The sequence below is a fragment of the Diplotaxodon limnothrissa genome, linkage group LG13 (assembly GCF_057381915.1).
Source record: "Diplotaxodon limnothrissa isolate DT_005_m linkage group LG13, D_limnothrissa_male_GT1.1, whole genome shotgun sequence".
Taxonomy (NCBI): Eukaryota; Metazoa; Chordata; class Actinopteri; order Cichliformes; family Cichlidae; genus Diplotaxodon; species Diplotaxodon limnothrissa.
Genome location: NC_140608.1, coordinates 11,463,436 through 11,479,977, shown reverse-complemented (window position 1 = coordinate 11,479,977; position 16,542 = coordinate 11,463,436). Strand labels below are relative to the sequence as shown.

At 40.4% G+C, this 16,542-nt stretch overlaps 1 protein-coding gene across 1 annotated transcript; it reads left to right on the top strand.

The window, feature by feature from the left end:
• The first annotated feature begins 11,581 nt into the window (after window positions 1–11,581).
• On the top strand, window positions 11,582–15,000 carry comtd1a (catechol-O-methyltransferase domain containing 1a). The gene is made up of 7 exons (XM_085369187.1): window positions 11,582–11,704; window positions 11,791–11,909; window positions 13,286–13,391; window positions 13,968–14,086; window positions 14,392–14,446; window positions 14,538–14,671; window positions 14,787–15,000. Exons 1-7 carry the CDS (start codon window positions 11,650–11,652, stop codon window positions 14,937–14,939), a joined length of 741 nt encoding a protein of 246 aa, XP_085225313.1. The 5' UTR covers window positions 11,582–11,649; the 3' UTR covers window positions 14,940–15,000.
• Window positions 15,001–16,542: the final 1,542 nt, after the last annotated feature.

Here is a 16,542-nt window from a genome sequence, read left to right as displayed (position 1 = left end):
AATACAGCTGGTGATAGGTTCTTTCAAAAAAAATAAATAAAAAAAAGTCTCTAAATAAAGTTCCACTGCGCAGGAGTTACTACAGCGGTGACAACCCAAAGACAAGTTGTGCAAAAGAACATCAACACCTCCCCTCAACAAACACATGACGACCTCAAAAGCTAATTATGTGTCACACTGAGCTCATACAGAAATAATTTTTCTTGCTTTGCTGTACTTATTTTGCAGACAAAGCAAGCATCTTGAAGATAATTCTCGCAAATAACTTGAAAAAAGTTGGTCCCTCCACTTTTCTTTGCCACTTTGTTGTTTGTGCAGTGCTGACATATAACAACACAGCAACATTTGTGAGCATCTGTGCCAGATTTCCAGAGCAGAAAGACCCTTTGTCCAATGAGAAATTTGACAGTTCCCGTCTTGTTAGACTCCTCAGAGCCAATGTTCTGTCACTGCACAAAGAGACCACCGACTTCAAGTCAGGTGAAACTTTATATGTCCCTTCTGTCTTTTCTCTTTTCAGTATGCACTAATGATCTCGATGAGCAACACATATGCTAGTGACACATACAGCGGGCGAGAAAAGAAGGCGCAGTGTTGATACAGATACCGAATGTAATGTGTGAGATGTGTAACGTGATTAGTCGAGTCCCCAGCCAAGGCCTTCAGTCAAAGGCAGCAAAGGCAAAGATCATAAGACCCATTAAGAGATCCTTCGTCATGACGTGAAAGAACATCTGAGTTCTCAGCTGCCGCCATTCATTTTCATAATGACAGTAAATGCAGTTGAAAGCATTGGGATCTCTGAATGGCATTAAGCTCTCTTCTTTCAGTTTTGATTAGGTGACTTGCAGAAGATGAAGATAAATCATTTAGAGGAGGATACGTGTGTCAGGAGATAATGCCTCCGCTGGTTGAACATGGCGAAGAAACACTGGCTCAAACTGAAGCTGATGAAACACAGCAACAACCTGAGAAATTCAGGTGCGTGCATGATACAGGCATTCATTTAAATGCGCGCTGCTTGCATGAACGCCTCGCTTTTGTGTGCGAGTGTGTGCACGCGTGCTCATATCTGCCTGGCAAATATCTCACGTTCTTTGTGTTTCATGTCAGGCATCTCGGTCTCCGTGACAGCATTTCACATTGATGCGGCACGTCTCGGAAAACAAAACTAAGAGGGTTAAGTATCTGCAGTAAATACTTTGTCTTAGCATATTTAGCCAAGTTAATGTCAAAAATTAATTTCTGTCTGATTGTTCACGTGGATAATTGTCAGCCTTTGAGCTCATTAGAATTTGCAGACACACATATATTTTTGTTTTAACGTCACTTATGCTTGAGCTTATCTTAAAAAGAAAAAAAAAATACATATAAACCATCACCTGGAGATTCAAATGGTAACTGTGGAAGTGCTAAATCCTTCAAAATGTCTTTTAAAACTTTACGAATGTTCTCAGTGCCCTGACCAAAACAAAACATGATGACAGGTGCCAGTTTACGACATCGCTCTCTTTATCTCTGCGTCTCCTCAATTTCCCCCGACAGAAAGAAAAAAGACAGACAGAGAGAGGAGAGAAAGGGGGGGAGAGAGAGGAAGCGCAGGGGACCTGAAGTGTGTTTAGGAGGAAGATGGCTGTCAGTAGCTGTCAATCGTCAGCTTTTTGATGCCATCGTCTTGGCACAGGCCTGTCTGTCTCACAGTGCAACAGCTATCAAAGACTCACTCACAGCAGAGACAGGCGCCAGGGTGGAAACACGAGGAAATCCACACATTCTCTCATTTACACCTGGCATAAAAACTTTGTGAAATGTGGGTCTGTGAATTAGAACGGAGCTGATCGTTCTCACCTGGCCTTGAAGCAATAAACACGCTGAAGTGAAAAGGCAGGCCGGATAGTGCAGTGTGGTAAACGGCTGAAAAGAGATTTTGACTCAGATTGCTTTTTTGTGTTTTTTATGATTCACGCGATTGCGCTTGCACTCTCTACACTGTAATTTCACTATTTATTGTAATCTGGAACTATAATTATGTGTTAGACTGGTTTCAACAGCATTTAGTGAGGCACATATTTAAGGAAAACAGTCCAGTCATACATTTCCAGTGCTTGATATTGTGATAGAATTGGCGGTGATTTATTAAAAGAAAACTCACTAGTTGCCTCTATTTTCCTATTATTGGCTGTCAGAGAATGCTGTAAGGTCTGTAACTATACTGGTGATAACAGCAATGTGTTCTCTGTCCTTGGTGAACTGTCTGTTTTTCATTTTGTCTGAGACAGATCTTGTATGCGGCCTTCACTTTGCACACCACACCTCTCCATTGGTCCAAGATAACATCAGAATGACTGTGTCCAGACCACCAGATCAGAACACAAAATACAGACGGGAAGGTGGCCGGTTCACCTTCCAACCATGTATGTTCAGCTTGGCCCTTGAGTTGCTTTACTCTGGCCATTTGGCAGGTGCATACGCAGCCAGGAGAAACAAAAAATACAACCAGATCCCTGCTCATGCAAACAGCTCAATCTCCTCTTGCTGCAGAGCGTAGCTGCCTTTCGGAAGTCCTGTCAACGCTTACCATTTGGCCTTGAACCTGCGCTAAGCTATTGAATTCATCATGGATAAAACATTAAAGATGTACATCCAAAAGGCTGTGGCTGGCTGTTTATTGGCACTCACTGCTCCATAAACCATTTTTATCCCTTGCAGGATGAGACACACATGCTCTGCAGTCCTATTGATGGTGTTTAACACAGAATATAAACTATAAAGCACAATAATAAACATAAGAGGAGCAAATAAATCAGATTCATAATAACCCTGAGGTGGGATTTATGTAAGCAAAGATAGAGTCTTTGTGCAAATTGATGGTACAAGCTCTATCAAAGCACCAGTGAGACACTAATATAGTCTTATAAACACACCAGCAACACTCTAAAGTAGCTTCTTTGGCTGGCCTAAGTGCTTAAGTAATGTATTGCTTTCATAAGTGTGCAACTTTGCAGTACTTCCTATTGTGGAAATATGTCTCCATCCTCTGGGTGGTGTGATTAAGAATAAAATACAAAGACTATTACAGTGGAATAAATTCAAACTATGACATAAAGCAGGAAAGCATTAGCTGTGTTGAGCTGAGCTGCCGCAGCAGAGCTCTGTCTTAGAGGCCCCTGTGACAACACCAGGGAACTCCAGAGGTATCCATCACCAGCACGCACTGCCCCCCTAGCACCCGAGCTAATGTATCACCTCTGGATTACAGTAATATCAGTCTGATAGATGTTTTCTGAGTGGAAAGGGCCACGCATGCCCCAAACAGGAGCTGCAGTTGCTGGGTGTAGCTCTGCGGAGATGGGGCTTCTGCTCCTGGAGGTTTATTATACTTCTACCCCCTTCCTCTCCTGAGTCCAGGATCCTATTCCTCCTCCCAGTCCATTCATCCTGCCTTCCTTCACCATTCTTGGGCTACTTGTGTGCGTATGTACATGCATGCATGCCTGCTTTCATGTGTTAGTCACAGGTCTCTACTATGAGGCCCGACAGCCATCCTGGGGCGATGCCTGGGTCCCTCCAGTCAACTTTACTGCCTTCATTTGGCCTGATGAATGGCTAGCTGCCTTATCAGTCCCTCTGCCTGCAATCTCAAGTGGTTCCCTGGAGCCTCACAGTGCCTGCAGCTTTGGTCGCTCTCTTCAGCAAGCAGTCTTTCTGCCTCTTTTTACACACACACACATAGAGCAGAGACATTGCAAACAGAGGCGCACAATTACATACAGATAATACTATTCTGGATGTACAGTTCAAAAACGACATGCACACGAATGAAAACAATGCACTGACTGTAGCAGCCAAAACTCTGCGGCGCTCAAACACACACACACACACAAGCATGCTGCTCACGTCAGCTAGCAAATCCATCATCTTTATTTCTTCCCCAATGTGCTCATATTTTTCTTGTGGCTGCACCATGCTCACAAAAATATTTATTTTTGCTGATTTTCTTTCTTGAGGAAACACAAAAGAAATCACACCTCTCTTTCTCCCTGGCTCATGCCAAAATAATCAATGCTTTCCAGAGAGGGACTTGTGGCGCGACATGCGTGGAGGGAAGGCAGAAGGATGCAGACATAGCTCCAGGGCTCTGGTTGTAGATAATAAGTGAGGAGCAGTCCTTGGGTATGTTTTACAGCTATCAAGACTCATCATATTTGACATGCATTCTGGTGTTTACACAGTCTCCTCCGTAAAATCCTCTCCAGCTATAGAAGGGAACAGGGTGCACGGAGCACACACAACGCAGCACGTACACATTCTGCACACAAAAGTGCTTTAGAAAAGAGGAGCCAGTTGTTGCCTTTGCTTTCTCTCTTTCTCTCCCCCTTTTCTCCATGTCCCATCTCTTATCCACGGCACAATTGGTGGAGTTAGCACCTGTCAGCTGACTGACTTCTTGTTCCCGGTGGCTTATGAAAAAATCATGGCTGCTGGGCTTCAGAGGCTGCTTTCCCATCAATATGAATTCACCATGGTCTTCATGCAACATTAGGCCAGGTCCTGTTTTCATACAGCAAGCCACACGCTCCTTCGTCTGTTATACACAAGAGGAAATGAAAAGAGTAAATAGTCCTTTTAGAATGTTGCATTCGATCATGGGTGGAACCAAGTCGCCTATGAAAAGGACCAGTATACTTGGCGCTCAAAAGCACATTTGCTTTTCATCCCCAGATATTACAGCACCGTGCTCTGTGTCTTTTATTAGTGTGTCCTGTTTTACTGTAAATAAAACAGTACGATTCTCAGCAGAGCCCTGCATGCTTGTCCCTTATTGTTATATTCCAAGCAAGCATTTACACACATGGTTTGTATACACAAAGCAGCACTGTATGTAATGCAGCAGAGTTATACAGAGGCAAGTAGATTATACTTATAGACTGCAGCACTGGATGAACCAAAAGATCTTCAGCCAAAAACAGCATGGATAATTGAACCCACTCAAATGCTGAATAATGCTAATTTAACTATTTTTACTAACGTAAAGAAAGATGCAGACATTCAGCTGTAAATTTTTCAAAACAATGACTGCGAGCTCATGGTCTTTAAAATAGTATTTGTTTTACAAAGTTAATTTTTTATCGTGTGTGTGTAAAAATTACACCATAAATTTACTGCATTTATACTACTTATATTATATCGCAAGAAGGTAACATTTCTTTTTTTCCATATAACTCTGATGATCTTTTTTCATTTAAAACTAACTCCCCGTTTTTATAAATTCCAAAAATACAAAAAAATAAAAATCAAGAGTTTCAAATGTTAAAACACAAACTCAACTGGACAAAAGCCACAAGAATTCAAACAAAATAATCTGACATTTTTGGACATTAAGTTTATGAAATCTGACATTAGATGCTGTTTGTGCCTTTTCCAAAGAGTCAGAGGACTAAATACTAATAACTTTCAGCTGGAAATTGGGATGTATTAATCACTAATGAAGAGAAAATGAAGCACTACTTTTGCAAACCTATAACAGCTAAATGGAAAAATAGTCAAATTGGGAATTTTTCTCATCAACCTGCTGATAAAATAATGACTAATATGGCCTTCCTTTCACATCTGCTTGACTCTACCTAAAAAAACCACTGCATTACTTAATTTCTCCGTCTCTCTCTAACCCTTTTAAACATTGCTGAAAGTCAATTATCTACACCACTTCTCCCTGACATCGCTGCGTTAATACAAGTTGCTCTTGACCTTATGTTTGTGTGTCTTAGGCGTATGGGAGCGCTGTGCTTTTCCCTGATTGGATTAACTTCAGATGTGGTGTGTGTCCGTGTCTATTACACAGGCTGTGTTGTGATTTCGAACCTCGAGCCCAGTCCCCCCCCACAACCCTCTTCCTCAGTCACTGTCCCACTCCTCTCCTCCTTTACACCTCCCTGAAGGCTTGCTCTCCCTGCATGCCATCTCCCAACACCCCCCACACAAGGATTTTTTTAATGGATACACACACAGAGACACACACACTCACATATGCCTCAGCTCATGCCTCCAAACAGTCATATCTCATGTGTCTATTGCGCTGTGATGGAATGCCTGAAGAAACCTTTCATCCCTCCATCTGCACTTCTCTCTCTGTTCAGTTTTTCCAAGTCTGGAGGGGTCATCTCAGACAGAGAGCTTATAATCAGCTCAATTAACTGAGTATGATCGCCATGGAAAATTGGTCTGGGTTATAACATTATCATTAGCGCCTCAAGTGCAGTCACAATGGGACAGGGCAGTCAGATGAGCGTGAGACTAATAGGAAGGGAGGATGTAGTGAAGAACAGGAAGCAAAGGCATGGACACAGTTTGTCTTTGTTGACACACATAATGTTGGAGGAAGTATATTATGAAAGAGAAAATGGGCCTTTAAAATATTAGTATTCAGAAGAGCTAAAAAGAGCAAGTGTCCTCTGACACTGCAGACTGACAGCCACAGTGAGGTGTTGCAGAAGGAGCTCCACTGTATACAGGATAGCTAGAATACCTGCTGGCTTAAAACCAGAAGTTCATCCGGTAATTGTAACCAAGAATATGACATTTGTCTCTTTTTGTGGCTTGCTCAAGGTGTCAACACCTTTCGTATACCCAAGATTTTCTTCACTGTGGCTCACGTGCCCCCAAGCAGCCTGTTTGATCTTCTTGAGGACTGTCAAGTTAATGCGTGACTCCATGGAAATTGAATTCTGCATTTATTTACACGGCAGGTTAATAGAATAGATGCCTAGATGATTTGAAAGTCAAACAACCACACCTGCTATTCATTTCTGTCCCCCCCCCCCCCCCCTTTTTTTTTTTCCACAGAAGCAGATCCACTGTTTTGTTCTGTATAGCTCGAATGCACAGAGGATGATAATGAACTGGATGGCTTATCCTCAACATTCTCGCTGTAAAATACACCGTATTTTAATACAGAAACGACAAATAAATATTTCCATGATGGAAAAGCAGGTCTTGAGAATATTTTCCAACATCCTCATCTACATTCTGCAATCCCCTTGAGTGGCCTATATAAACTGACGCTCTTTGTGTGCACGTGTGCCGAGAAACACTACCTAAGGTCTTGCACACACATTGGCCCAGTTTGAGTAAAATCAGTGTCAATGCGTCTCTAATCGTGCGTGCTGGTGCACGGGCACGTGTGTGAGCCTCTTCTGGAAGCTTTAAACAGACTTGTCATGTTGGGCGATGCTGCTGTCAAACACGGGACAAATCTGAGCACGCCGGTTGAATGCTGAGAAATGTCTGTCAGTCGTCTAGACGTTGGTCTCTCCATTGTGATTAGCATCACTTAATATTCATGCGCACTTATCTGACTGCTGAGATGGTGCCAAACTGACTCCGGCTGCTTGAGTGCATCAGTGAAGCAGTCTTCCTGAGATAAACACACGAATGACATAACACCCATGTGGCTTTACAAGAGTGTCAATATGTGGCGTCCTTGCACTCTCTGATGGTGTCACAGGTCAATTCAACAAGAGGAAAGTGATATCCTTCCCATACAGAGGACTGAAGGCCTGCCTCTTTGTGTGGTAAGCTTGTTTTTAGCTTGTGCACAGACAAAAATGTGGATAAGCTAAACAACATTGCCACTTGCTGGCTGTTTTAAAGTACTGAACTTTAAAGTACTCTAACTCGATTATCTAGTTAGAGTGAACTCATATGGGGTCACAGTCCTAAAATTGGCATAGATTTTTGTGCAGGCTTCTGTTAAAATCTATAGTAGTGAGTAGCACATATATGGGACGGTTTGTAAATCTACTATATCTTCTCTGCATGGTCTGCAAAATTTAAAAGGCTTTTCACGCGGCACACGGCATCTTCCTTCCCGAACGCTAAATGCATCAAAACAGGAACCTCTTGAATTATTTTGTTTCATATTAGCAGTTGTACGTGTCAGTTTTGTTTTCTTGCTTCTTTACCACATATTTTTTCCTACCTCTGAGAGAGTATGTGAATGTGTACCATTGTGGCACCATGACAGTCACGGCCGGGAGGAGGAACAGTGGTGTGCACGCTGCAGATGGCAGCACACATTTTTTCATTCCTTAAACAGACACAAAAAGCAGCTAAGGGACCAGGACCTGTCTGTAGAATGTGCTGAGGAAGAGTAGGTACTTGGCACAAGTAGCAGAAACAATTAGCGTCACATAAGCAGAGGCCTGAAGCAGCGGGAGAGAGGGAGCGGGAGAGGATGGTGGAAAAACACGGCATCTCATTTTCACCAAGAGGACTTTAGCAGAGCTGTGCGCACACTCTGAGACATCCTCTTCCTTTCCCCATCACAACTCAAACATTTTTCAGAGACAGTTTGTGTCATGGCTCATTTAAGTGATGCGTTCTTGTCTGCGGCATGTTTTTGTTTGTATCTGTGCATTCTTAATTAGGGAATAGACAGAGGAAGCTCTGTGTCCTTGGAGAGACCTTGCATCCCACTCACATCCCCAAAATTCCTTTTTGAACATTCCTGGCTACTGTCTTCCCTGTTCCTGTTTTGAAGTTGTAAGACGAGACGATCTGAAAGCGTGTTTTCTGAACACGCTCCGTCGCACTTGCTCTATGAAACACTGCTCGTTAAACTTTACCTGCTTTACAGATAAGCTCAACAAAGATGCAAAACATTAAAAAGAATAAACTCCCTGCAAAGCTTGTAGGTTCAGTTTTTCTTTTTTCAAGTCCGTCTTAATGTAATAGTCCCAAATGACAAAATGAATGATATTTTTCTGCAGTCAGTTCTGCTGTTCCCATACTGTTTGTGAAGTCATCTCTCTCCAGCATGGAGAGAGATGACTTCACTGTAAGGAGAATTCACCATTCTTGTGCTTTCTGAGCTACTGTGCATTCAGCGGTTCAATTCAAAGAATGAGTGGAGAACAAAAGGTGGAGCAGCAAACAGCAAGTAAACAATAAACACTGGACAGGTTGGCGAGGCCTGCAACCAAAGAAGAAAACATGCAGTTTCAAATCCAGAGGTACCTGCACAAAAGCACAAAAGCACACAGAACAAGAGAACATAAGAAAAAGCACAAACTGCATGAGTAAGAAGAGAAAAAGTTAATGGCATGCAATATTGACGTATACAGCAAATGTACTGGGAATTAAAGAGAGAAGAGTAGATCAAAGGGCCATCAGCTCATCACTGGAGGTCTCCCGGGCACCTCTCCCTGTAGAAGCTTATGAAAGAGATGGTTCGCATTCAGCTTTAACTGCAAGCTTTATCAGAATAGTTTTAGGCCTATTCTATTGATAGGAAGGCAACAGCAACTCAAATAACCACTCATTACACCCAAAGTAACCAGAAGAGCATCTCTTGATGCACAGCATGTTAAAGCTTGAGGCAGATGGCCTACAGCAGCAGAAGACCACGTCATGTATTGTTTGGATTTTTTGTGACAAGGTTAAAATTTGCTCTTTTTGGACTTCTGGAGAGTCGTCATTGTGTATAGGTACTGCTCCGGATTGTAAAACTTCCCAGCAGCCTACATCAATAGCAGCATAGCAAAGGTATGGAGTCACTTGTCAAGATTGGTTCATTGAAATCTCTGCCAAGGATGCCAGGTATCTGTCATCATCCTAAAATTGGAGTATTTGGACAGGAGAGATCAGGAAAGTGGAGGTGTGAAAGTGACCCAGATGACTCTACAACTTGCTTGTATCCGCCACAAAATTGTTGACTACTGTCAGTACCAACCTTTTATCAAATGTCCCAGAGGAAATATGCACATGCAACTCTGTCATTACTGTTACTGTTGCCTAAATAAGTCTTCGGTGTTTCTGATTGTAATTTGACAATATCATACTGAGCGTGTGGCCCTGTGTTGGCTATTTCCTCAGTGCTATATGTGAGCTCAGCCTTGACTGAACATGGGTTTGATGATTTGCTAGACTTTGCTTAGGTTCCAATTTCACCATTGATTTTTTTTTTTTTTTTTATAACTAGAGCATCCTCTCCTGGGCTTTGTCACTGTTACTGATGTGTGTGGGGTTTTTTTTAACCTATAATGATCACTCTCTATGTAGCTGTGTAACTAAATTAGTAGTGATGTGTACACAGTACATGCTGAGGAGACAAAGACAGCTAATGTCAATTAATATCAATTATAATATCTATCTAAAATACACCAACATTAACAAATTTACAAATAACCCACTGGTAACATGAGAACAAGTGAGCCTGTGAAAGTAAAACTGCTAAACTCCTGAATGTACTTCACTTATGAGTCATTTTTAAAATGATAAAAGTGTTGATTCTGCTGTCCAAAGTTACATAAATAGGTTTTCGCCCTAACTTGATTCTTTATTTATTTCACCACTTTTTGACTTCTTGCCCCTGGGTTGCACATACTGGCTTGGTTTTGTTGGACAACTGCCCTTGAATAAACACTGCAGATGGTCTGGATGACCTCAGCTGAAATACTGTAGCCATAATTGCTGACTTGCTCAGCCACCCTTTAAACTGCACTTCTTCCATGATATCTTCCAAGATATAAAAATATTAGGACTTAAATTTAACAGGACAGTAAAAGTGGAATTTCTGTGGTTCGATAAGGTTCAGCTCATGCATACCTTTCAACAAGGTTAGAATATAGATCAAGTTTCAGAGGAAGCCACATTTTTTTCCCACATCACAATAACTTTAACATTTGGTCTTAACTTTCTCATTATTTTTGTTAATGTCTCTGTTGTGGTGCTCAACATACCCAAATGCCTGTCGGATTAAGCAGGGCAGTACCAGTACATGCATTCAGTACACTACAAACGAAAACAAAAAAGAAAGCCTCTTTAGCCAGCCTACCACTAGGAGGCAGCAATGCAGGCTAGAAAACAATAAGAAAATGCGCTTGAATCTCAATGAAGGATTATTAAGTGTCAGATCACATATCTTCCCAATAAACGGATATGAAATCTTAGAGATAGCTGTCAGAAATAAATGAAATGGCTGATTTTTGATGGCTATATGAAACTGAAAGTCGTGATTTTGATACCTTACATATATTACAGCTTTGCAAATCTGCATCTTGCTTGGGAATAAAGCCGTTTTGTTAAAGTGGCAAAACATAGGATGTTACTCTTCCTCTTACGGTGGCCGCTAGTTGTTTTTATTCAATTGTTTTAGCACATAAATTAACACAGGGGGATAAGGGGGAATTAAAGATTCAAGTTTCGAATAGTTGTTCGCATTGTTTATTACACAGTAATAAAGTGCAGATTAATAGATGGAAACTATAAATACAACAGTCTTTCTGTACTATTTTTAGAGGACTCGCTGTCAACCACGGGTAAATCTCAAAATCATTAAGAAAGATTTGTTAAATAACTAAATAAAATAAATAAATAAATGCAAGTTATTAAAAAATATATTTAAAAGATAGTTGTCCATCTTATGCTTTGTTTTCTGAGTTTCATTCCATCGTGTGTTTTCCTAAATGCATCAACCTTGTGCTATCTTTTGCAATATCATTACAAATCAATACGTTAAGCGAAACCCTCTTAAAGGTTAACCAAAACAAATACAGGCTGGCACAAAAAGGCCTGACACAGTGAGAACTGGTAGATTCAAACAAAGAAGCTGCCCTGTGTTTCTTTACGAGAGCCCACAGCAGTAAGATAATGGCTGCAGAGATTAAAGTGCTTTTCTGTGTTGGACTCGCTCTCATACTAACAGGTATGCGATGACTTAAGTAAGGATGTGTGGTTGCAGTTTCTTGGATATCTCTGTTATCTCCATCTGTTTCATATTTTGTTGGTCAGGTGTGGGAAAATCTGCCTTTACTGGGAAAATCCATGGTATAGAGAATGTTGATCCCGTGCTTCAGTATGTAGCTAACAACTCACTGAGGGAGCACCCGGTCCTCACCAAACTCAGACTGGTAAGGTAACCAGACGAGCATAAAGACTGGATGATAACTTCATCACTAATTTCATGATGTTTCTACTGTAACATTTGCCACTTATCTTAGCAAGAAATACGTGACTTTTTTCAGAAAGATGAAACCGACCAAAACCTCTCTTGTTACCTTCACCGTGTTGTTTTTAAATTGCAGTTAATGCAATTTTGTTTCCAGAGTTTAAAAGCATAAATAGTAGATCAGGTGGTGACTCTAAATTTCCCATATGTGTGTTTGTGAATGTCTATGGCTGCCTGTCTCTTTACGACCTGTCCTGGTTTGGCCCGGCCTCTCACCCAGTGTCACCCTCGAGGATAAATAAATGGATATGGCAAATGGATTGATCAGGATTCTCTTGAACACCTTTCACTTAACATGCGCAGTCGTGCTTTGCCAGCATTAATTTACATGCTGAGGCCACCAGCAGGTTATTTAGGTCAGGTGTAGGGCGGGTGGTCATTTTATGCTCCAGGCTAAAAAACTAAAGATGATTGTGTCTTTGAAGTTGGGGCACCCAAACTTTAGGTCTCACTGCCATCTGATTCAACAACAGAATATTTTTTTAAAAGTACCTGCTTAGAATAAAATGTATTTCCTGCTTTAGTGTAGTTTCTGTTTGAGTCAACTTTTTATCTATTGATACTTATATTTAAACAAGGGCAATACAAGTGGAGGAAGACAAAGAAGATAATTAACACAGGATTGAAGCAGTAATAGCTTTGATCACTAGAGGGCAGCATAGTGCAACAAAACCTTACCAAACTGCATGCAACCTTAGTTTCATGCAGTTTAACAACACAATGAGCGTGTTGTCTATTATGTTAGTCAGACATTATATACAGACAGGTAACGCATGAAAGGAAAAGCTAAACCATTATATGTGTGGTAGTGTGCTGATGGAGCCTGGGTATACTATCTCAGAGACAAAGCCAACATGAAGCTGTCTGAAGTTACCACCTTTATCCAGTTATGAAACATTTCAGCCCTTATGGTATGCTCTCTTCCGCAATGATAATGCTCAAATTGATGTATGAAGATCTACTGAATGGCTTGTTTGAATGAACTGAAACATGCGCTATAGCCATCGGATATTTTTCAGTTATGTCACAGTTGTTCGGCTGGATTGACATCTGGTGTCTTTGGACAGTTGTGCTCGAAAGCACACTCTGCTGTTATCTTTTTTTTTTCTTTTTTTTTTTTTAAACCGCAAATGAAGCAATATATTTAGGAAGAACTGACTTTCATCCTTCTAGTAAAGTTCCAAAAACTGATGATAAATGTCAAGTATTGAAACTTTATGTTTTTTCTTCTTCTGGTTAGTCACCTGGATATTAAATTGCTTTATATTTTCAATTCAGAGAACCCTTGAAGACCAGTGGAGTATAATGATGGTTGCCAGTGATCAAGCCCAACTGATGGCAAATCTCATTAGGCTGATTAATGCCACTAAAGCTATTGAAATCGGTGAGTGAGACCAAAAAGAAAAAGAAAGGCCATTTTAAAAGGCAACAAAAACTACTGTGGAATTAAACTATTTCATAATTATACCAATGCTGAATGTACTAATTAGTATCAAAGTGCTGATCCCATAATAATAATAATATTATTAATATTATTAATATAATAATAAAGACATTCTAAGTATTCTTCCAACTTATTATAATTTAATGCTTGCTTGATTTTTTTTGTCTGAAAATGATTTTTTTGTCTTGAACTTTGCTGTCCGATTTTTTTCAACCAGCTTAGTCGCACAACTAAATCACATCTTTTGACTAAATAAAGATTTACTTATTTTGATCATCTTGAATATAGTGATTTGTTTGGGGGTTTTTCAGACTTTGTAAATTTAAATCAGTGACTGGGAATTTTAACCAGAGGAAATCAAATGTTACAAATTCAGTCTTTTTAAAAGGCAGCAAAGTTACATTTGACAGATATTGAACTGTTTGTAGATTCAGGTCCTCGATGGTGTATTATCTGTTATCCATGTTATGCTGAAGATCCAAGTCTAAAGTGATTCTCCTTCAAATTATTATGCAGGGATGTACACTGGGTACAATGCACTGAATATGGCTTTGGCCATGCCAGAAAGTGGACGTGTGGTTGCCTGTGAAATAGAAAGCACCTACATAGACATTGCCAAACCCTTTTTTAAAGAGGTAAGAACAGCACAAGACACTTGCACAACACCACAATTTGGCATTTTGCAAGTTAAGTAAAACTGATTGTTGCTTCTGTCAGAGCTAAATTGTGCAGAAGACAGCATGCTGTACATTCAGACTGTCAGTACATCTTCACAAAACACCGTGGTCTGGACAGTAAAAAGGTGTCTGTTCAGGAAAGTGTGTCACATTAGAAGGCACGGCTGAGCAGGAAAATCAATACCTTTTTTAGCTTTTGCAAACACTCACTTTAAAAATCCCTGCAGATTTTCTCAATTACTGCTATTTAACGTTTTCCATAGGCGGGAGTCGAAAACAAGATAGATGTTCGGCATCAAATCGCTATGAAGACACTGGGTAAACACTTTCATAAATCTGTGTCTGTTTCTTTCTTTAAAAACAAGCAATTAAACCATAAATACATATATTTATATCTCTGTTTCACCAGATGAACTGATAGCAGCTGGAGAAGCTGGGACATTTGACTTTGTGTTCATCGATGCTGATAAATTTAACTATGACAGATACTATGAAAAGTCTCTAGAGCTGATACGAAAAGGGGGCATTATTGCAATTGACAATGTAAGTCCACTTCACAGAAGCACAATTAAACTCTGTTAGGGAAGTCATGCTGCAGTGTTGACAATGGGGAGGTGTGCAGCATGTTTTTACAGCTCTGTTGTTGTTGTATTTGAAGGTGCTGTGGAATGGAAAGGTTGTGAATCCTGCTCCCAGTGACTTGACCTCACAAGGTCTAGATGCGCTCAATAAGAAGCTACACAAGGACCAGAGGATTGAACTGAGCATGCTCACTGTGGGGGATGGTCTGACTATTGCTATTAAACGCTAACATCTCTAGTTATAGGTCAGACATATTTTTTCAGTGCATCAGTTCTGATATCAAATAAAAGCACATAAATTCTTTATATTGAGTCTTTTGTTGGTGTATTTAACATCAAATTGAGTGTTATATTTTTTCAGTCTTTACTGTCTCCATGTGTTTTATAAGATAAAATGCCCACGTTATGGTGCTGACATTTCAACATTAATTTCCAGTGGAAAGACGAAAACTACGTCATTGATAATTGTTTTGTGCTTTTAGTTGCATAAGTTTTTTGTTTTTTTAAATTTGACTATACAGAGTAGAGTGCACTGGTATCAAGTATTGCAATTTTGCCTTTGTATAGCACCACATTGGATTTCAAAAGCAGCAATCATCACGTGATTGAAGTGCAGAGATAGGAAACTAGGTGAGAATAGGTCTGCAATTGATTCCATTTTCATGGAATGATGTCTCATTGCAGTCTGATATGCAGCTGGTGAAAGTGAAGCAGAAAAAAGGGAACAGAGCTCAATCAGAGTTCAGTCAGCAATCAGAACATTTAAGTTTCCAGAACAACACTTTGGTGTGTTCTTCTAAAGAATGCATAGACTGGTGAGCAAAAGGTCAGAGGTAACCAGATTCTGTTGACATATGAAACTGAGATCAACATTTACTGAAGCAATGCAGAACAGGGAGAAGGAAAAAAATGGCTCATAAATAAAACCTCATCATCTGGGGCTTAGTCGGGTATCACTACCAACAGCTGAACATGACCGCAGAGCTTACTATGGCAATAACCTCATAGTGAAGTTCACAGGTGACACAGCAGTGTTGGTGCTCGTCATCACCACAGGCAGAAGGTAGACAGACTTGGGCTGTGGTGTAAGGAGAACAACCTAATTTTAAACATCAACTAAACTAAGGGATGATTGCTAAATTCGAGAGATATTAAACTATCTCTACATCAGTGGGGCGGTTATGGAGTTTCCAGCTTCAAATACCTGGGAATACACCTCAACAACACCCTTACCTGGCGTGAACACAACATCATCGACTGCTGCATTTCTTGAGGAAGCCCTAGGCAGTGGGGCTGAACTCCAACACCCTCAGTTCCTGCTACAGGTGTGTTGTGGAGAACACACTGACTGCCTGCATCTCTGTGTGGAACTGCAGCTGCACTGTGGCAGAGAAGCAGGCACTGCGCAGCATCAAGTCGAGGTCCACCAGGGTGATGAACAGCTTTTGTTCCCAGATGCTGTGAGACTGCTGAACAGTACCCAACCGCCACGCCTCTGAATACACACAATTTGCATTCTGTATTTTTAATGGACTTAATAAACTTTTAATGGAATTAATAGGTCATTTATTCATTTAAAAGTGTTTTATTTATGTTAGTATTATTCTTTAATTACATTTATATATATATTTTTAGCTTGACATTACTTTTATTATATTTTAATTAGGTCGTTACTTATTCTAATCATTATGAGCACTGAGACCTCAGTAACTTCATCTCATCCTGTCTTATTTCTCCATGATGGATGACAATAAAGAACTTTGAACCTTGACCTGCATCACTGGCCTTTATTCATGATGTAACTGCTGACAGACGTCACAGGATGAATTCTGA